The following is a 20,461-nucleotide window of genomic DNA, read 5'->3' as shown; positions in this document are numbered from 1 at the left end:
AGGAGCACACAAGACTTTCTCTAGCGCAGGAGCCTGGCCAGCACAAGCACAGGGGGGACTTTATTGCCCACCCCAGAGCACAGGGGCAGCAGCTATGGGGTCCCGCAGGAGTCCTGCCTCCTCCCTCTTCTGCAGGCAGCCACAGAAGGCACCCATGGGTCCAGCACCCCTCGCACAGGGGGTCCCATCAAAGGAGCCCTTGGGTGAGCTCTTTGATTTTGTCCATGTTGTGGTCAACGGCCCCGGCCAGGAACTGCACCCAGTTCTCTTCCGACGGAGGGCAGACAAAGCTGGCGCTGGGGAGGGAGGAGAGAGGAAAGAGGAAAGAGAGAGATGCAGGTGAGCAATGGGGGGCCACCCTGACAAGGCCCCCAGTCCCAGCATCGAGGGCAATTGTGCTGCGGCAAAAGGCTGGCTATGTCTCTAAGACGGAAACCGTTTCCCCACCAGCTGTGCCCCTCTGCCCGCCCCCCCAGGCGGAAGTGGCAGAGACAGAGGAGAGGCTGCCCTGCTCACCTGGTCAGTTCCAACATCTTCTTTAGCACAGACGCCAACTTTGCAGCCTAGAAGGAAACAAGACGTCAAACCCAGAGCCGCTGCTCCTGGAATTTCACCTTTTCTAGGAAAACCAAGAGTCCAACAGGAGCAGGTGGTTTCTCGTCCGCTGGCCACAAGGTCCGGCAGGCAAGTGCGAGGCCTTCTTAAAAGGGCTTCTCCCTTTGGCACTCCCTGGCTGGCACTGTACGGCCCCTCGGACACAGCCTTGACCTTTCACCCCTGAACAGAGGGAAGGGCTGTCCCAACTCAGGGAGGAGGACCAGGTCGATCTGCCAGCAGCACCTCCACGTAGGGCTGGGGAAGAGGCCCTCTGGCCTCAAACCGCAGAGACTCCCTGGCCAGACAGCGTGGGCCGTCCTTGGTTCAGCGACAGCTTCCTCCATTTCTGCGCAAGAGAGACCACGGCTGCCTTTGCCGAGGGCAGAGAAGGGAAGGGGAGCCCAGCTTGGTAGAGGAGGAAGGGAAGGGCGATCTGCCACGGGGCATCAAGCACCCCCTTCTCCAGGGGGCAGGAGAGGCCCCCTCAGCCCCAGGGGCAACTCTCCGCTTGCACAGTCTTCTCTCCCGCAGGCCATCTTGGGGGTCCCAGGCCCCCCACCCTCATGGGCTGAAGTGGGGAAATAGGATCTCCCAAAAGCTGCAGAGGACCAGAGGCTTCCCCTCAAAAGCTTCACCGTCCCAAATGGGCAACTCACATTCAGCCGCAGAGCCAGCTGGTTCACAGGGGGGTAGGTGCTCAGCACCAACTCGTCCACACTGCAGAATACAACAGGAAGGGAGGAGGGGTCAGGGGAGGGTGCCTTGCCATTTCCTGCCCCCCCCAGCCCCCAACCCAAAAGAGAGGCAGCCTGAGGGAGCACAGCATGCACTGGACTCGGCTGCAAGGCTCCCGGGCGCCCCCTTCCTCAGGCTCATGCAACCCTCTTGGGGGGGGGGCCTTTCCAAGGACAGAGTGGAGCAACCCTGCAGGGAGGGCGTTGGGACTGGTCTTGCTGCCCTGGCCCACCCCCTAGGCCACAGCAATCCCCCCAAGGCTCCCCCAGCTGCCTCACCTGGGGCTGACGTCTCCTGCAATGTCGGCCAGGTCGTCCAACTGCGCCAGCTGCTCAGCCTTGTCAGTCCTTCCGCGGCCTCTGACGGCCCCCTGGACCCTCTTCAGGCAAATCTTGGCGGCCTTCACCAGCCCCAGGCAGGGGCCAAGCAGCTGCCGGTCAGCCGCTGACCAGTAAGTGTCCCTGTTTGCCCGGGAGCCCAAGTCCTCATCCTCCAGGACATCACTGTACGGGTCTCCACCTTCAGTCTGCGCCTGAGCGAAAGGGACATGCCAGTCACACTCTCATCCTGCCCCCCCAGGCAGGGAAGGGGGTGGGCATCCACCGTCCCAGTCACGGGAATACCAGGGGGGCCACCAAGTTGCTAACCTCCCCAGTCGGGCGTTACAAACAAGGAGGGAGGAAATAAGACTGACAGGATTGTGGAGTTGGAAGGGACTCCAGGTGTCATCTAGTCCAGCCCCCTGCAATGCTGCCTGGCAGCTCCCAATGCAGGCGGGGGGGGGGGGGGGCGCTAAGGAAAGTGGGGGGAGGTGGAGGCAACCACAGTGCATCTGGGGACTCCCAGGTCTGCAGCGCAAGAGGGAATCCAGTCAAAACCCGACTAGATCAAGGAACGGTGTTACACCTTGCACCTGCTGCTTAATTATGCCCCCCCCTAACTTTTAGCTATTATATCTCCTTCTGTATCTGAATGGGTTGAGAAAATTTGGACTGTAGTAGCTATGATCAAGCCAAGTTATTATAAATAACACATATAAAGCAGTTTACCCCTTTCTCCCATAAACCTGTTATTCTGGAATAACAAGTTCAGTGCTAACGCCCAACCTCATGCTGCTTTCAACTTGCTGAGTATTTCTGTATGCTCCTTATCTTTGGTTTATTTTGTCAATTAATGAAATGTAAAAAACCCCAAACCTCTATTAGGCCAAAGGCTCCCTCTGACAACCCTTCATATCTCAGGAGAGCAGATTTACAGGAAAGCCAAGCCAGTTTTTCATGGCGGCTGCATGAGCTATTAAGAGCCCAGAGCAGAGCGGTGAAGCCCAGGGGTGGGGGCTCTATCAGGGCAGCCCAGGCAAGGCAGGAGCCCTTATCCAGAGAGGCTGCCTCTAGCCTGCGTGGGGCGGCCAAATGCCCTTATCTGCCCCCAGAAGCCACACAGCAGAAGAGGCAGAGGGGGGATTGGCACATCCAGAGGGGGGGGGCAGTGCCAGGTTTAAGTATGGGCTGAGCAGGCTGCATTATGGGGGGGGGGCTTGGACTTTTGCTAAAATAAAAATTAAGAAACAGGCAGATTTTACTATCTGGGCCCAGTAACAAGAAAGAATGATGTGCTCCATCAGGGGTCAATATGGCTTTCATGAAAGGCATGAGCCCATTTACTCCCCCTGAACAAACACCCCCACCCCAATTTCAGAAGACTTGACATTCCGGCAATCTGCATTCTGACCTGAGCCCACCGTGTGACGCAGCGTCTGAAAAGGCAAATGCAATTTCAGGATACCTAAATGTTGTGCTTAAATCCATTGGTCTGATGCTTCAAACTTAGAGGCTTTCCAGTTGCAGAATAGGGATGGTGATACCCCCTGCTCTCTTGCAAGTGAAGCCGGCGGACAGCCCCCCCCCCGACAGCCCCCCTCCCTGCGCACCTGCTTCATCTCCTCCAGTGCGTCACTGACAATCCCCAGAGCCTGGGTAATGGCCAGGGTCACAGCCGCCTGGTTATCTGTGGGGAGAGAAGAAAGGGAGGAGGAGCAAGGCAAGAAGGGGAAGCAGCAATGGCAGCGCCAGGGGTGGCGTCCCTCGCCCTGCCCCGCCCTGCCCCCAGGCTGCCCTGGGGTGACCCCTGACTCACCTCGAGGCATCCTGAAAACTCGGCTGCAGGCCTCCCAGACGCCTCCCGTCGAGACAAGCTGCTCCTGCGAGAGGCTGCAAGGGAGAGCGGAGAAGCGTCAGGAGGGGGCCCCAGGCCCAGGGGGGCCTCCACTTTTGTGGCAAGGCCCACGGGGGCGGCAGAGGAGGGTGCCCCCCTCTCTGGGGAGAGACGTCCTGCACCTCCTGCCTCCCCCCAGCATTCCCTGGGAAGGTGAGGGCAGGAAGCAGCAGCTCACCTCTGCAGGGGGGTCCGAAGGATGACCTCGATCAGCTGAATCATCCCCTCCACCACCTGCACCGTGGCATCGCGCACTGCTCTGCGCAGGGTGGTCCCTGCAGGGGGCAAAGAGAGCCCCATCACCGCTGCCCTCCTCCAAGGTCTGCCACAGCCTCCTTGGCACTCACGCACAGAGACTGCAGGCAGCCCCCCCAAGACCTCGTATAGAAGGGGGTCCAACCCCCTGCAATGCAGGAATCTCCGCTACAGAACCCGCGACATCCATCTCTGCTTCAAAGCCTCCAAGGAAGGCGAGTCTGAGCTGGATAGCTCAGCTGCCTGGTGCTGATAAGGCCAAGGTGGCAGGTTCGATCCCCGTAAGGGACAGCTGCAGGGGGTTGGGCTGGATGACCCTCAGGGTCCCTTCTAACTCTACGATTCTATGGGAGACGGCTCCACTGCCCAACAGCTCTTCCTGTCAGAAAGGTCTTCTGACTGCTGAGTTGGAATCTCCTTTCTTGTCAACTGAACCCACTGCTTTGGGTCCTGCCCTCCAGAGCCAGAGAAAACCAGCCGGCTTCCCCTTCCGTGGGGCAGCCCTTCAGAGAAGCGAAGACGCCTCCCCTGCTACCTCTCTGTCTTTTATTCCTGCCCTGCAGGGGGCTGGACTGGATGACCCTCGAGGGCCCCATCCAACCCTACAATTCTCGGACTCTTCTTTTCTCGCCAGCACAAGGTGCAGGAGCCCAAGCTAGTGCCTGACCCCTGGCCTGCTCCTCACACGCTGCCCCCCAGAGACCCCCTTGTCCCTGCCTCGCGGGGCCCGATCTTGCTCACCTTGGCCCTTGGGGAGCTGGTAATACACGGAGGCGGCTGCCAGGACAGCGCTGTGCACCCCTTCCGCCAGGCTCTCCTGCTCCTGCAAGGGGACAGCACCCAAAGGTTACCTGGCTCACAAGGCAAAAAAGGCCCTGGGCTCAGACAACTAGGCTGGGCAGGATGGGGGGGGGGGAGGAGAGATCGGGGAGCATCGAGGGAGAATTATTGGAAGCCTGTGAAATTAAAGCAAAGAATGGATCAAATGAGAGGAGAAGGACCCCCCGCCCCCCCCAGTGGCCTCACCAGCTGCTCAGGTGCCTGGAGCGTTGGATGTGCCCTCTGCCCGGGGGCAGGGCAAGCCACCCACTGGGTGGGGTGAGCTGGGGCAGAGCCGCTGCATGGAGCCTGGCCACCACCGCCCCTCAGCTGCCGTTTGGGGGAGCGTGGAGCCTGCAGTGCCCGAGCCACCAAGTCACCCCCAGGAGAGAGACATGGCTTGGGCATGCGGCAGGCCCCGCGGGGTGGCACCCAGTGTGTCCCCCCCCCCGCCACGCCTTTGCTCTAGATTGATTCCAGCAATACAGTGTTGTTCTGTTTGGCATTCATTTTGGGAATAAAAAACTATGTGACATTTAGAAGACGTCTGAAGGCAGCCCTGTTTAGAGAAGTTTTTAATGACTGATATTTCAATGTATTTTTAACTTTCTGTTGGAAGCTGCCCAGAGTGTCTGGGGCAACCCAGTCAGATGGGCGAGGCGGAATAATAATAATAATAATAATAATTTTATATTCCCTGTGGCATTGTTAACTGTCAGGTTAATTCAGACTCCCCCAGCCCCATGCCATTTTGTCACGCCCCCCTTAGTGATGACACCGGGGCGGCCTGCGCCCACCGCACCCCCTTCCTACGCCGCCCACCCCCTCCCCCCCCCGCGTGAGAGATGCCCAGGATGGGAGGGGGAAAGAGGGAGGGGCTCCGGGAAGGCCCAAACCCACCTGGAGGGAAGGCGGCGGGGGTCTCGAGAAGGCCAGGCTCAGCTTGGTGGCTTCCTGCGAGGCGGCCTGGAAGGCTTCCTCTGCGGAGAAGGGCGGGAGGGTGAGGCGGGGGGGGGGGAGCGTCGAGGGGAAAGGCCCCCCCCTGGCCAAGGGGGCAGCCCATCCCGGGGGGGTCCCTGCAGCCTCGCCCCCCCCCGCCCCGAGGGGTCTCCGCGAAGGCGGCACCTACCGAGGGCCTCCCAGAAGCGCCCGGCCTCGAAGCCTCCGGCGCCCTCCCGGCTCTCGCCGCCTGAAAGAGAAGCGTGCCTCTGAGCGCCTGCAGAGCGCCGCCAAGCCCCGCCCCCGCCGCCGCCCGCCCCGGAGGCCGCGCGCACCTCGCAGCTCGCCCAGCGCCGCGCTCAGGGCCTCCCGCACCCGCCGCAGCCCCGCCGGAGACCCGGGACCCTCGCCCGGAGACGCCGCCATCGCCCTGCAGGCCGCGCCCAAGAGGAGCAGGCGCCGCACTTCCGGCTCCCCGGCGCCCGCCAAGCCCAGCCAGGCAGGCAGGAAGGCAACTGGTCGAGCTGCCGCGCGGCTGGAGCCCAGGGCGCCCTCGCCGGCCCCTCGCTTAATGCAGCCCGCCTGCCAAGGATCGTGGCTCTTTCGAGGGACCTTTGGCACCGAGGAAGGGAAGCGGGGAAGGCTGGATCCTGGCAGCCCCGCCCCGCCCCGCTTGGGAGTGATGCTGCCCCAGCCTCGCATCCCCTCGCTCTGAAAAGTCAGGGAAGTTTGGAAGGTCTGAGGGTTTACTGCATTTCTTCTATTTTGTTGGAAGCCGCCCAGAGTGGCTGGGGAAACCCAGCCAGGTGGGCGGGGTATGTATGTATGTATAATAATAATATTATTACTGAATGTTCTCCCTGAGCCACGCGATGGAGCCAAGCCGGCCTTTCCTGGAAGCGGCTGCCGGGCTGCCTTCCGTGCGACCCCTCGCTCCTGCCCCGCACATGGCGGCTCCTACATCCCGCGGCAGGGAACCGGAGCTGTGGGTGAAGAAGCATCGCCACCGCAGCCCTCGACGCTTAGCGGCTCCACTTCCGGAAGTCTCTTCGCCCAGGCAGTTGCGGGGGGGAGGAGGGCGCATGCGCAGGCGCCTCCACGTGCGCCCGGCCGAGCAGAGCCCTTCGCTGCGCGGCTCTGTCCTTGGGATCCCAGCACTGCAGAGCGGGGAGCAGATGCGCGGCGGGCTGGGGTCCCTCCCAGCTCTACCCTTCTGTGCACGCGGAAGTATTGCTAGGCTGCCTTGTTCCCGGGAAATTGGAAGGGGTGAGACCCCCCCCCCCTCCACGAGCCTTGCCTCTCCACGCCGCCAGGCAAAGGCACAGAGTCTCCGCTCCACATCATCAAACCATTCACTCACACAGGCATCTCCCTGCCTTTCACCCCTCAAACCAAATCCTCTGGCGTCAAGAGAAAATGACAGCAACTTGTCTGCAAAGGGAGCTCAGCTCAGGAGCCCGCAACTCCCTGCCAAGCCCTAGGTCTCCAACAGAGGAAAACAGGGCAAGTGTCAATACCAAATGTAGCAATTCCCGGATAAATGTTTCTGTGTACTGGCTCAGTGGGAAAGCTTTAGAAATTCACAAGAAATCACTCGTTGCATCAATCTTCTCAGTTCCAATGATATTTAGGACCCAGGGAAGTGAGGTATTAGGGGAAGGGTGAGAGAGCCCACCATAATCCCTGAGATGTACAGTCACATCCGCAGGAGTCATGACTGGTGAAATCCTGCCCCCAAAATGTTAGACAGATAACCATCTCAATCACACTGCCTACCTGCCCCACAGTGGAATGTAGCCCCATCAAGACAAAGGGGTGTATTTGACTTGACTCAGGGATCTGGAAACTGTAAATGCTTTCCTTTGTACTGTAATTGACAGGGGCATGCCTGGATCTCAGGTTCTACCTGAGACCACACTTTTTTTGTATTATGGGAAACTTTGGAATACGGATGTAACCCATTGATCAAGGCTTCTGGCTGCTTTTTTGCTTCTATCTCCTGGCTGAAGTCTCTTGTGTGATGACCTTTGGCATCATCCAGGACACAAGCCCTTTGCTGGCCCCCACAGAAGGGTGCCGTCCTCCCACAGAAAAGACACTCAGAAGCACAACGGGGGATCCGCTATGACAAATTTATTTGCAGCAGTAAAATCTGGCAGGCAGAGTGTTGTCAGGACAGGGGCGCCATAAGCAGAGTGGGGGGCCTACACTGCCCATTCTCAGCCCCTCCGACACCCAGGGTGATTACGTTTCACAAAAGCAATATACTACTTGATTGTAAAAGCACTTTGACACTTGTCATCTTGCTTCTTTGGAAAAGACAAAGCAGGCGGGAAGCAGAATGTGGCTCCTGGAGCTGCAGGGCAGGTGAGGAGAGACAGCAAGGAGCAACTTCCTGAGCTGCCTTTACCTGCTCATCTTACTGTTTGCTTCATCTCACCCCTGTTGTCGTGTTAAAAGCTCTGCAACTGTTTCATTGAACCAAGTCCACCATGATAGGGTGCCCAAACGTGGTAAAAATATTAATACGTGATAAAAATATTAAAATATTTTATGGAAAGCAGCTCCCGTGAGGGGGGCCGGCCTCCTAGTGCAGGTAATTATTCAAGTTCAAGCGGTTGGTCTCCTCGGACCAGGCAGCGTGGGTTGCCCCGTCCATCTCAGGGGCGAGCCGGTTGCTGGACTCCAGCGTGTGGCGCTCGCCCCCAATGGTCTCCCGGCATTCCGGGCAGCGGGTCGTCTCCATGGCCCCCCCGCACTCGCCAATGACGTAGAAGTGCCCGTTGCGGCACTTGAACCAGTGCCCGCGGGTGGCTCCGCTGACGGCCGCCACAATCTGCTTCCTTTCCTCCTCGGAGATGCCCAGCCCGGCGACGGTGGGCAGGGCGGCCTCCAGCTCCTTCAGCTTGGCCTTCGCCTCGCTCTCGGCCTCGGGGCTGAATCTGCCAGGCCCCTCCAGGACCTTCCGGGCCGCGCTGACCAGCTCCACTGTGCCGGGGGCCCGGCTCGCCTTCTCCCCAGCGGTGCTGCACCTCGCCAGGAGCTCCACCAGGTAGGTCATCCGCCGCAGCTCGGTCCTCAGCTCAGACACCTGCTGCCCGCTGAAGCTGTCGCGGGGCTGGTCTAGCCAGCCAGCCACCTCGGCCAGGCGCCTCCTCACGCCCTCCTGCTCCTGCTGCGCCAACTTTCCTACATTGGCCATCAAGCCTGCCACCTGCGCGTAGAAGCCAAAGAGGGTCTCCACCAGCCCCAGGGTGCTGGCGGAGAGGGAGTCATCCTCCAGCCTCTCCCTCAGCTGCTTGTGCTGCCTGGTCAGGTGGCGCCTCAGGGTGGTCTCCTGCTGGAGCGCCCTCACCAGCTGGAGGGCGCCCGAGGCGATCTCTGCCGAGCTGCCCTGCATGCGCCCCTTCACCACCTCCACCTCTGCCAGGCTCCTCTTCACCAGCGTGCCGTAGCGCAGGCTCTTCCGGACGGGCGTCTGGCAGCTGGGGCACACCTTCAGCCGGACAGCCCCTTCCTCTTCCTCCTCGTCGCCATCCATGTAGCGGTCGAGGCCCAGCGCACTGAAGATGTGCCCACAGTCCTCCAGCTGCACAAAGCGGGCGTCCGGCTCATCCTCGCAGCCAAAGAAGATCTGCGTCAGCTCCTCCGCGTCACAGGTCAGGCACTTCTGCGGGCAGGGCTCCCCACACAGCCCGGCACAAGGGTGCCCGCAAGGGAGGCGCTTGGGGCAGGGCACGTCACAGCGCGGCCGGTCACAGGGCTCGGAGCACAGGCGCCCACACTGGTGGTGCTGGCAGCGCCACTCGCAGGGCTCCATGCAGGGCGAGCAGGGCGCCCCGCACTGCTTGGGGCAGCGGCTGTGGATGCAGCGGTTCTGGCAGGGCTGGCGGCACGGGGGGCAGTCCCTGGTGCAGGGCTGGCGGCACTGGTGGCCGCAAACCAGCGGGCGCTTGCAGGGGCTCCGGCACGGCTGGTGGAAGCGGCCCCCAAAGCATGTGTGGCACGAGCCTGGGCAAGGATGCCCACACTCCAGGATGCTGTCGCACTTCGTATTGCAGCGGATGGGACGCCCGTATGCCATCTCTGACGCTGCTGAACATGGCACCTCCTGGCTGTGCCCACATGGCAGCGTCGCCAGGACCAGCTCTGGGCAGCGCCTCTCGCACTGCTGGCCGCAGGTGAGCCGGCAGGCATGCCCGCACTCCAGGGTTTTCCCGCAGGGCTCCTTGCAGCAGAAATCCTTGGCGGCCATTGAGCAGGGGACCTGTTGCTGGTGGCCGCACCTGGGCACCGTCTTGGGCACCTTCACCTGGCACTTTCCGCAGGGCTCACAGCACAGCCAGGGGCAGCGGTGCCCGTTGTCACACAGCACCTTCTGGCAGGGCTTCAAGCAGCGGAGCTCCTTGTGCTGCGGGTCGTAGGGGTGGCATGCCCGGGGGCAGACATGGCCGCAGCCCAGGCGGGTGTCACAGGGGATGCTGCAGCCCCCCTCGGGCACCTGGCGGAAGTCCTCTGCCTGCACCACGTCCGTCTTGGTCTGCGGGTGGTTCTGGCAGGCCAGGCGCAGCGCCCGGCCCACGTGGCCCTTCTCGCGCAGAGTGTGCAGGATCCTGCTCCAGAGAGGCACCTGGCTGAGCATGCCCATGTTGCCCACACAGTAGAGGCCCTTTTTGGCGCGGGAAAGGGCCACGCAGATGCGGTTGGGGATCTGCAGGAAGCCCACCCGCCCCGCCAGGTTGCTGCGCACCAGGGAGAGCAGGATGATGTCGTTCTCCTCCCCCTGGTACTTGTCCACCACGTGGACCTTGACGCCCTGGAACTCCTTGGCCGGCAGCAAGCGGCGCAGGCAAAAGAGCTGCCCCGTGTAGGTGGTGAGGATGCTGATCTGGGAGGGCTGGTAGCCCTGGCGCAGCAGGTAGCGGCACAGCTCCACCACAAACTGGGCCTCGTGCTGGTTCTGGTGGCTGCGGCCCTCCTGGATCTCCTGCTCGAGGAAGCTGTGCTCCACGAAGAAAAGGTTGGAGGAGACGCCCTGAGCAGAGAGGAGAGGAGGCTGCTGAGCTGGCAAGGCAGAGTCTCCTGGCCAAAGGCTGCCAGCCAGCCAGCCAGCCAGGCGGAGGCGAGGGCAGGGGAGAGATGCTGACCTTGATGTTCTCGTAGCGGAGCACCGAGGGATGGTTCTCCAGGTCCTGGTAGATGTGCGGGGTGAGCAGCTGGGCGATCTCTGGCCTCATGCGGTGCTGCAAAAAGGGCAAGCCGAGGGAGAGGTGATGGAGAGGGGAAGGCAACCGCCCTCACGAAAAGAGGGGCTGCCTCAGGCGGCCACCGCCCTTCTCTGCTTCAAGGTCTGAGGGGGGAACCATGTCTGGCTGCCTCTGGGCCGCCCACCCTAGAGGAGAGTAGCCAGGGGCTGGGGCTCCCCCCAGCCAGGCAGGAAAGGCTCCCAGCTCTTCTCCCCTCTTTCCTCGCTTGTGCGTGAAAGAGAGAAACCCCCATTTGGAGGCTGTCACTGCTTCCCAATCCCAGCTCCTGGAACACCCCCAAGGGGAGCCAGGGCTCTTGCACCCAGATCCCGACTTTGTGGGTTTCCCTTTGGAGATCTGCTGGGCCTCTCGGAGAAGAGGCCGCTGGACCGGCTGAGCCCCCTTTGGCCTGATCCAGCAGCCTCCACAGAGCGAGGGAGGGGAGGGGGCCGGGGGGGGCTGCTTGTGCCTCACCTGGAAAGCGAGGCGGACGAAGGGAAGGCCGACCTTCACCAGCCGCTCAAAGAGAGAAACCTCCAGGTGGAAGTTCCTGGCCAGGTCGTAGACGTTGGCGCTGGGGCGCAGCTGCAAGGAAAGAAGGAAGACGGAGCCCGTGGGGTGGGGGCGGGGGAGAAGGGGTGGGGCCCAAGGCCAGCAGGCCCCGCCCCTCATCTGGCCCACCCACCCACCTACCTGCTGGTGGTCTCCAATGAGGATGAGGTGCTGGCAGGCCCTGCTCAGGGTGGTGATGACGTGGGCCTCAAGGACTTCGGCCGCCTCTTCCACAATGACCACGCGAGGGGCCACCTGCTGCAGGACCTGGCGGTACCGAGCGGCTCCTGGGGTGAGATGGGGGGGTGAGGGGACGCCCTGATCTCTGCCCCCTCTGCCTCCAAGCCAGGCTGCCAGGCTTCTGCCTCCCAGCCCCTCTCCAATTGGAGGAAGCGTGAGGGCAACAGCAGCAACTACCAAGAGTAAGGCCCACGGGCAGCACTGCAGGCGTGTTGTGTTGCAGCTGGGCAAGGAAGCAGGTGAGAGAGGCTCCTCTTCTCTCTCCCCCCATCACAGGTGGGCCCCCCCGGGTGTGTGGGGCAGCTTGCTACACAGCCTCCTCCTCACCTGTGGTCGTCATGCCCACGATCTGGGCTGTCCTGAAGACACAGAGGTCCTGGTGCTGGCGAAGCTCAGCCAGCCTGTCGGCTGCCGCCTGGTACTTCTGTTTGTGCTGCAGCATCTCGCGCTGGATCTCAGCTTGGTGCTTCTGCAACCAGTACCTGTGCGGCACAAAGATCAGGTTCTGCCCTTAGGCAGAAAGACCAGGGGCACCAACATAGGAGGGGGGACACCTGGCTTACTAGTGGCACGTGTGAAAAGGATCACAAGCTGAACACAAGTCAGTTGTGTGATGGAGCAGCAAAATATGTGAATCCACAGAAGTCGAGTGTCCAGATCAAGGGAAGTCATAGTCCCACTCTCTGCTGCCTTGGTCGGACCACGCCTGGAATGCTGTGTCCAATTCTGGGCACCACAATTTTAAAAGGATGATCAAGGGTCAGTAAACCAAGCCTTATGAGGAACTGGGGATGTTTGGCGTGGAACCGAGGAGGCTGAGAGGAGATATGAGACCCGTCTTCAAATATCTCAAGGAGTGAGAAGAGGGAGCAAGCTTATTTTCTGCTGCTCCGGTGGGTAGGACTTGAACCTGTGGCTTCAAGTTGCAAGAAATGAGACTCTGACTCAACATCAGGAATCAACTTCTGAGCATAAGAGTTGTTTGACATTGGAATGGTCTCCTCGACAGCTTGTAGACTCTCCATCCTTGGAGGTTTTTAAGCAGAGGAGGTGTAGGGGGGTGGGCATGGGCGCCAGAGGCCCCTGCAGCAGAAATTACCTGTAGAGCTTCCAGCGGGAGCTGAGGTTCAGCTGCCACACATCCAGGACAGCCTCAGCCTCCTCTTTGGTCATCGCCTGCCATTTTTTCAGTTCCGCCTTTGCTTGTCGCTTCATCTTCTTCTTCCGGCCCGGCTGCAGCTGCAGAGAGAACCCCAAGTGGCCAGGTGAGGAGGAGGCCGGGGCAACCCCTGTCCTGCCCGCCTCAGGGGCAGCGACAGCAGTGCTTTCACCCCCTCCAATGCAACGCACTGTGCCCCCCCATACCTGAAACCCAGCGTTTTCTGCCCCATGTGGGGCTCTCTGCTCCCCTTTCTCCTCATCATCCAACCGCATGGCCAGAAACAGGTCGTCCAGGTTGTGCCTGGGGGGCCTCCTCCTCCGCAGCCGCCCGTCCTCATCGTGGTCCAGCAGCCGCTCGCGCTGAATCAAGTCTGCCTCCTCCACGACCTGCAGCAGCTCTGGCTCTGTCTGTGGGCCTTCCCCCGCCTCCTGGTCCTCCTCAACGCCTGAAGGGCCACACAGAGACCGGTAGGTGGCGGCAGAGAGTGGGCAGGCCCCAGGCTCCTTCCGTGTCTCGAACTCGCCACCTCATCCTTGTCCCACCCAGAAGCTGCCCAAAGGAAAGCCCCTTACCTGCATTTTCTGGCCATCCTGGATCGGCCATGTTTTCAACCGGCGTGGCGCCAAGTCCCAGCCACTCCAGGATCAGAGAGTGCTTTGGATCCATCCAGTCCTCTTCCTGGAGCAAGAAGGAGCAGCTCAGACCGGCTCAGCGGTGGGTGGGCAGGTGCCACAGTCCCAGGGACCCCAAGACAGGAAGGCAAGCAGGAGCCGGGGGCCACGAGAGGGGCGGGGGCAGGCGGGGAACCCTTGCAACCGCCTCGTGCTCCCAGAGAGCCAGGAGGTCTCTCTGCAGCAGGAGCTTCTTCTGGGAAAATCTCCCTCCAGGGCAATGAGTCTTTCATGGGTGCTGACGGTTTAGTGTGGCAACACCTGCCCTTGGGAACTCCCTGCCCCTTGACGTCAATCAGACGCTGCCACTTTGCTCTTTTTGGTGCCTGCTGAAAACTTCCTTTTTAGACAAGCTTAACCTCGACGGTTATAAACTTTCAACATTCTGAATTTTTATGGATTGTTTCTTTGTATATAAACACACACAAATTTCAAGCAGATGCATCTATCGATTGCATGAAATAAATAAATAAATAAATAAATAAATAAATAAATAAATAAGGTGGTTTCTTCCATGACTGGAGTCCCCATCAGCCCCCCCCTTTGAGGGAGGAATTCCTACTCATCAGAGCAGCCAAACAGCTCACACTCTCGCCCCAGACTTTGGCCCCTGCTCTGCTGCTTCCAGCTGAGGGGCTGGAGAAGCCCTTGAGGAGTTGGGGGGCTCCCCCTCTGCTCTCCCAGGGGCCCTTTGTCCCTAAGACGGAGAGATCCTGGTGGGGTGTTGTCAGAGGCTCAGGAGCAGAAGAGCAGGGGAGAGAGCAAATAGAGAGCGGAGGAGAGGAATCAGAGGGGAGCGTAGGGGAATATGACAGTGGCCCGAGAGATTCCATGAGCTTCTCCAGCGAATCAGAGGATTCCCAGGAGGGGGCGCCTATGGTAAGGGCGAGGGGAGTCCCAGGGGGGACGTTCCATAAACAAGGAACCAGAGGGGAGTCCCAAAGGAGTAGCGGAGGATCAGGACCAGTTCCCCCACCAGAGCACAGTGGGGGGGAAGAGTCACATGAGTCAGGACCAGCTTCTCCTCCAGCGGGGAGTGGGGGAACGGAGGGAAGGCCAGGTCCAGCTAGCCTCCCCGAAAGAGGGAGCAGTGACACAAGTGTAACGGTCAGAAGGAAAGTGGGAGGCTGCGCGCGCGCGCCAAGTTCAAATGTGGAGGAGCGCGGGACAGCAGAAAACCCAGATTGGGAGCCAGGTCCTAAAGCCCGAAGGAGGGGGGGAGAAGAGTCGGCGGACTCAGCGTCAGAAGAATCTAGGAGGGCTGAAACTCCGACTAGCAGGAGGACCCAGAGAAAGAAGGAACAGAGGAAGAGGTGGAGTAAGGCTAGAATCTTAAGCTGGTGTCAGGGGGGGAGGAGATTCAGATGGAGCTTCGACGGTCTAAGGTACAGACGTAGCGTTGCGCGCTGCGCGTCTGGAAATGAAACTGAACTTCAATAAAGACTTTTTTACTTGAGGAAGAAGCAGCGTTGGTCTTGTGTGAGCTGGGACCTTGGGCAGCGCTGACAGGTGTCTTCTTGCGGGGCCGCCTTCTGATGCCCCCCCCAGTGCATCCCTCCTGCTCCTTACCAGGCCCCTCACGAGGCTCTCCCAGTGCCGGCTGGAGATGCAGCTCCGCAGGTGCTTCTCGTGCAGAATCCCGTGCAGCCCGCACTCCAGCTGAGCCGCCCCTCGGCTGAGTTCGGACTCGGCCTCCCGCATCTCGCAGGTGATCTGCCCTCGGGAAAAAGAGGCCAGCTCAGCCCCTCCAGCGGACAAAGCCCAGCAAGGGATCAAGACCCAGCAGAGGACAGCTGGGGGCGCCCGGCCGGGCAGCTCCGATCCCCCCCTTCCTCTGCTGGCGCCTCCAACTGCTCTCCCCCAAGGGCGACCTGCTCAGTCCCTCCGCTCCGCCCAACCTCCAGCTCTGGCCCTGGTCTGGGGAGGCAGCGTGGAGCTCCCTTTCAGCACCAAGGCAGCATTTCCACAGGTGCTGAGCTCCAGTGACAAAGCAGCCCTCAGCTCTGGCCGTGGCCTGAGCATCCAAGGCGAAGAGATGTCTGACTGTGTAACAGACTCCCCCAGAAGGGGGGGGGGGACGGTCTCTCCTTCCTTGGAGGTATTTAAACAGAGGCTGGGTGGCCACATGGGAGGGGTTCTTGGGCTGCGATTTCTGCGTTGCAGGGGTTGACTAGATGACTCTTGGGGGTCCCTCCATTTCCCTGTGCTTTGCTGATCTGGCTGTTCTCCTGGGCAAAGTCCAAGCAACCCCCCCCCCCATGAATGACACCCTCCAAACCAGCCCCCCGCCCCCCTCCCTCACACGTACATCACTGTAGGACCACCGGAGGTGGCCAGGCAGGCCTCTCAAGAAGTCGCTTCTGCCCCGCAGCTGCTGCAGGGTGAACGGCTTCAACTTCTCGCTGTTGCTCCTGCCACCAACCCGCACGATACCCGTCGGCTGGAACGCCTGGATTCCTGGGGGGGGGGGGAGACGTAAAAGTCAAGGTGGGATACCTAAGCAGGGGACCCACACCCTCCCGCCACTGCCAGGACAATGGGCAACCACCCGTACAACGACCCCCCCCTGAAAGGCGTCTCAGTAATTCCTGCAATGCAGAGGGTTGGACTGGATGACCCTTGAGGGTCCCTTCCAATTCTGCCAATCTCTATTCTCTCCTCTCCCCCCTGCCCAGGGCAGGCAGACCCCCCACCTTCCAGGAACTGGTCCAGGGCATGGTTGGTGTAGCAGACCACGAGGATGGGGGTCTCTCCGCGGGCGGCCTTGTTTTTCAGCAGGACTTCCATGATCTTCAGCCCAACGTAGGTCTTCCCTGTGGGAAAAGCCCCGTCAAAGCAGGAAGCTCTGTCTGCCAACCCCCAACAGTCATCAGAGGGCCCCCCTGCAGCCTCAGCCTTTCCCCCCACCAGCAATAAAAGGCTAGCAGCTGTGGGGGGGGGTCACAAGCCGCATCCCCCATGCCACTGCCATTCCAAGCAGGATCTGCAGGCAAGCAGCACCCTCCGGGCTTGGCTCGGGTTCAAACCCCATGAGGCAAAGGAAGACACCCGATGCCAGAGTGACGGGGGGGGGGTCGGAAAAGTGGGTCTTGTGGGGTGTCAGGATCCAGCTGGCCAGCCGGCTCCACTTCACACCCACCCCAGTTTCAGGCAGAAATCTGAGCCTCCATCTGGAGAGGCATGATGGTGCAGTGGTTAGAAGAAGAAGAAGAAGAGTTTGGATTTGATATCCCGCCTTTCATTCCCCTTCAGGAGTCTCAAAGCGGCTCACATTCTCCTTTCCCTTCCTCCCCCACAACAAACACTCTGTGAGGTGAGTGGGGCTGAGAGACTTCAGAGAAGTGTGACTGGCCCAAGGTCACCCAGCAGCTGCATGTGGAGGAACGGAGACACGAACCCGGTTCCCCAGATTACGAGTCTACTGCTCTAACCACTACACCACACTGGCTCTCGAGCGTCAGACTAGGACCTGGGAGAGACCGGGGTTCAAATTCCTATGTCGGCCTTGCGCTTCCCTTGGTGTGACCTCGGCAGCCAGTTGCTGCCTCTTGGCCTAGCCTACCCCACAGGGTTGGTGTGCGGATAAAACAGGAAGGAGAATTCTGCATGTTGCACCCTGAGCTCCTTGGAGGAAATTGTCAGTATTTTTCACTCTTGCTATTGCAAAGGGTCACAAGACCGGATGATTTCGTTTGTTATGAATGTGCGAATGGAAGTCAGGCTGATAAACTGCTTTGTTCTTTCTATCTCCAACAGAGAGGATGCGTGAGGAAGCTCACACAACTGTTGCTTTTATTTCTTTGCTGTAAATAAAGATGCTTGATGCTACAATTCCACCACAGCTCTGCTTTTGCTGACTCTGCCAACGTGTGCATGTTATCTTTCAGACGTGTGTCGAAGTTTATATGGGACTCCGCTATCAAGGGACGTAAATGTGATAAATACATACGGTTTCGGGCCCAGGAGAGATCCTGGAACTCCTCTGCGGTGAAAGGCTCCCCCTCCCAACCTCACTTCCTGCAACAGACACCTCTTCCTCGGAGGATGGGACGCCCGACTCACCTGTCCCCGGAGGCCCCTGGATGATGGCCAGCTCCTTGGTCAGGGCAAGTTTCAGGGCTTGCAGCTGGGACTCATCCAGGCCCACGGCTTCCTGGGTCGGCCACTGGGAGGCATCCAGCACGTTGACACGGCCTTCAGGGGCTCCTTCCGCCCCAGCAGGGGGAGGTTTGGCCATCAGGCACCTGAGGTCGTAAAGGCTGCTTCCCGGCTCCCTCCGCAGGTACGCCGGCTCCCTCACCTGGGCCTCGCAGTGGACAATGTACCTCTGGAAGGGGACGTCTTCCTCCCGCAGCTCCTGCAGCCCCTGCAGGACGTGTCGGTAGGCCTCAAAGTAGGCGGTGGTCTCCACCATGATGAAGGAGTCGGAGGGCTGGACCTCGGCCAGCAGGGCCTGGCTGTGGGTGGCGAAGGAGAGGTGGACAAAGCCCTTGCGCAGCTCCTGGGGCTCCCGGTCGGAGACCGTGGCAAAGAGAAAGGTCTCAAAGTTGTCCTTGGACAGGCAGACCAGGGAGCCGTACAGCAGGCGCTTGGAGTTTTCCCACCGGACGGCGCCCAGCGGCGTGGAATCAAAGTGCACCTTGTAGTCAATGCCGGTCCGGGAGCAGAGTGGAGCCAGGATCCGGGCGTCCAGGTACACGCGGATGTCGTCAAACCTCCTCCTGCCCGGGCCGGCCTCCTCGAAGCTCTGGAGGAACTGGAGGATGCCCTCCCTCAGCGGCCGGACAAAGTCCTCCCTCAGGAGGCGAAAGTGGGTGTCCAGGTAAACGGCGGGGCTCTCGTAGGGCTGGCTGATGAGGTTGGGGCGCAGGAAGGGCTTCTGGCCGCGGTTCACCTCCTCGTAGGTGGGGTAGATGGACATGGCGCGGTACTCCCCTTCCTCGCCGGGGGCGGTGGGCTGGAGGAGGGTGCAGCTGTCCACCCGCAAGGTGCCCTCGCGCCGCCGCTCCTGGAGGTGCTGGATGAAGCCCTGCAGCTTCTCCAGACTCTGGTCCAGCTCCACCGGGAAGTCCACCCCCAGGGCCCGGAGGCCGTTGACGGAGCCTGGCAGGACGGACATCAGCAGGGCCACCTTCTGGAGGGAGCTGGCCGGGAAGATGCTGACCAGCTCCTGGACCAGCGCCACTACACTGGCAATGTGCTGGGGGCACTGGTGCCGCACCTCCGGCCGGGCCTCCGTCAGCATGTCGGCCACGTACTGGGGCAGGCAGACCCGGAGGAAGGAGGACTCCTTTACCGTCTCCAGCAGCCGCTGAATGCTCTGGCGGTCCATGCGGGAGAGGCAGGCCTTGCAGAGAACCTGGCACAGCAGCTGTACCAAGTCTGGCCTCATGGCAACTGGGGAGAGCGCCTCCCGCAGGCGGGGGCTGGAAGCCAGCGTGATGGCCACCTCCGAAGGGTCCTTCTCGAGGAGTTCACGGAGGAAGCGGGTGCTGATCATCGGGCCTCGCTGCTGCGGAGAGCCTCCTGGCCCTGCGTGGGGCCGCTGGGTGGGGTCAGCGTTTGGGGGCCCCTCTCTTTGCCTTCCTGGGCCATCCCTGGCCGGCCCTCCCTGGTTCTGTCCCCCAGCCCTCCGCTCCTCCCTCGGATCAGCCCCGGGCCAGACGCCCCCTCTGCGAGGGAAACGGTTCCCCTCTGCCCCCAGCCACCTGGGTGCCCCCTCAGCCAGCCTGCTGGGGTTGCGCGCCCCGTCCTGGTGGGGGGTCCGGCCAGAGCCAGCCCTCCTCTCTGCAGCTCTGCCAGGGCCCCCCTCACGCGGCCCACTTGCGTTCTGCTGGAAGGCTCCTCCACCTTGAGGCTCTGCAGAAGGAAAAGAGGGAAGTTGGAGAGTCTCTGGGCAGAAGCCCAAGCTGTGCTTCGCCTGGGTGCTGCCCCCTTCTGCCCCCTCCCCCTCAGGGGATAACTTTGGCTTCGCCCCTCCAAAGTTAGGCAGGGGCTGAATTCTCCCCCCAGGGGCAGCATCCAGAGGGATCTGGGAGGGAAATGGGCGGCTCCCTCCTCCTCCTCCCATTTGGCGGCTCCTCCCCCAGAAACGATGGACCGGGGGCGGGGCGGGGACGGAGAGCCGGGCCGGGCGGGGCGGCCCAACCTCCCGTTGCCAAGAGCCGGAACCGCAGGGGACGCTGGACCAGATCCAGCCGCCAAAGCTAAAGCAATTGCTCGGCTCCTTTTTTCGCTTTCTCATCCCGGTGCGGCAGAAGGGAGAAGACCGGGGCTCTCCGCTCACGCCGAACCTGACGAAGGCGGAGACGCCTCCCCCCCCCGCCCTGCGAGGCGCAGAAGCCCCTCTTTGGACTCCGGAGCGGGGTGGACCCTCCTTCCTCGGAGGCTTGAAACCGGAGGCTGGACGCCATCCGTCAGGGATCCTCCGAGTTAGATGACCCCTGGGGATCCCCTCCCTCTTCCCAGTTTGAGCAGAGCCTCCGACCCCTGTCCCGGAAAGCTGCGCTTCTCCTCCGCTCTGGCCGGCCAGCCGCTTTCAAGGACTGATGTTTCAATGTACAGCGGTACCTCGGGTTAAGTGCTTAATTCGTTCCGGAGGTCCATTCTTAACCTGAAACTGTTCTTAACCTGAAGCACCACTTTAGCTAATGGGGCCTCCTGCTGCTGCCGCACCGCCGGAGCCCGATTTCTGTTCTCATCCTGAAGCAAAGTTCTTAACCCGAAGCACTATTTCTGGCTTAGTGGAGTCTGTAACCTGAAGCGTATGTAACCCGAGGTACCACTGTATTTTTAATCTTTTGTTGGAAGCCGCCCAGAGTGGCTGGGGAATCCCAGCCAGATGGGCGGGGTAGAAATAATAAATTCTTCTTCTTATAATTCTTCTTCTTCTTATTATTCTTATTAAATTGTGGCTGTCACCTCTGCCTCTGCCTCCCGCTCCTCCGCCTCTTCGCGGCCGCCGCGGCTGCCCCCTTCCTCGCCCGCGCCCGTCCATGGCTCTGCTCCGCTCGGCGCTCCGCTCCGTCCCG

At 60.9% G+C, this 20,461-nt stretch overlaps 2 protein-coding genes across 2 annotated transcripts; both read right to left on the bottom strand.

Annotated features, from left to right (window-relative positions):
• Nucleotides 1–15: 15 nt before the first annotated feature.
• Nucleotides 16–5,985, bottom strand: CCNDBP1 (cyclin D1 binding protein 1). Its single transcript, XM_053394829.1, has 11 exons — nucleotides 5,895–5,985; nucleotides 5,750–5,809; nucleotides 5,521–5,600; nucleotides 4,543–4,624; nucleotides 3,725–3,821; nucleotides 3,469–3,542; nucleotides 3,263–3,339; nucleotides 1,611–1,864; nucleotides 1,254–1,314; nucleotides 517–563; nucleotides 16–296 (listed from the first exon to the last, which is right to left on the bottom strand). Exons 1-11 carry the CDS (start codon nucleotides 5,983–5,985, stop codon nucleotides 188–190), a joined length of 1,032 nt encoding a protein of 343 aa, XP_053250804.1. The 3' UTR covers nucleotides 16–187.
• Nucleotides 5,986–7,672: 1,687 nt separating this feature from the next.
• Nucleotides 7,673–20,452, bottom strand: ZNFX1 (zinc finger NFX1-type containing 1). The gene is made up of 13 exons (XM_053394823.1): nucleotides 20,352–20,452; nucleotides 17,493–19,289; nucleotides 16,124–16,243; nucleotides 15,739–15,887; nucleotides 15,000–15,143; nucleotides 13,332–13,437; nucleotides 12,963–13,204; nucleotides 12,697–12,836; nucleotides 11,925–12,079; nucleotides 11,499–11,644; nucleotides 11,280–11,390; nucleotides 10,707–10,802; nucleotides 7,673–10,594 (listed from the first exon to the last, which is right to left on the bottom strand). The coding sequence occupies exons 1-13, from the start codon at nucleotides 20,425–20,427 to the stop codon at nucleotides 8,147–8,149; spliced, it is 5,730 nt and encodes a 1,909-aa protein (XP_053250798.1). The 5' UTR covers nucleotides 20,428–20,452; the 3' UTR covers nucleotides 7,673–8,146.
• Nucleotides 20,453–20,461: the final 9 nt, after the last annotated feature.

This window comes from Podarcis raffonei, chromosome 6 (assembly GCF_027172205.1).
Source record: "Podarcis raffonei isolate rPodRaf1 chromosome 6, rPodRaf1.pri, whole genome shotgun sequence".
Classification (NCBI taxonomy): Eukaryota; Metazoa; Chordata; class Lepidosauria; order Squamata; family Lacertidae; genus Podarcis; species Podarcis raffonei.
This window is presented reverse-complemented; position numbering and strand designations above follow the sequence as displayed.

Excerpts from the sequence above, each read along its gene's own strand:
- CCNDBP1 (XM_053394829.1), bottom strand. The coding sequence starts at position 5,985 with ATGGCGGCGTCTCCGGGCGAGGGTCCCGGGTCTCCGGCGGGGCTGCGG. Across the intron at positions 5,810-5,894 it reads GGCGCTGGGCGAGCTGCGAG|GCGGCGAGAGCCGGGAGGGC; the intron begins GTGCGCGCGGCC and ends CTTCTCTTTCAG. Across the intron at positions 1,315-1,610 it reads GCAGGAGACGTCAGCCCCAG|TGTGGACGAGTTGGTGCTGA; the intron begins GTGAGGCAGCTG and ends TGTATTCTGCAG.
- ZNFX1 (XM_053394823.1), bottom strand. The coding sequence starts at position 20,427 with ATGGACGGGCGCGGGCGAGGAAGGGGGCAGCCGCGGCGGCCGCGAAGA. Across the intron at positions 19,290-20,351 it reads AGCGGGAGGCAGAGGCAGAG|AGCCTCAAGGTGGAGGAGCC; the intron begins GTGACAGCCACA and ends TTCCTTCTGCAG. Across the intron at positions 16,244-17,492 it reads CCAGGGGCCTCCGGGGACAG|GGAAGACCTACGTTGGGCTG; the intron begins GTGAGTCGGGCG and ends CTTTTCCCACAG.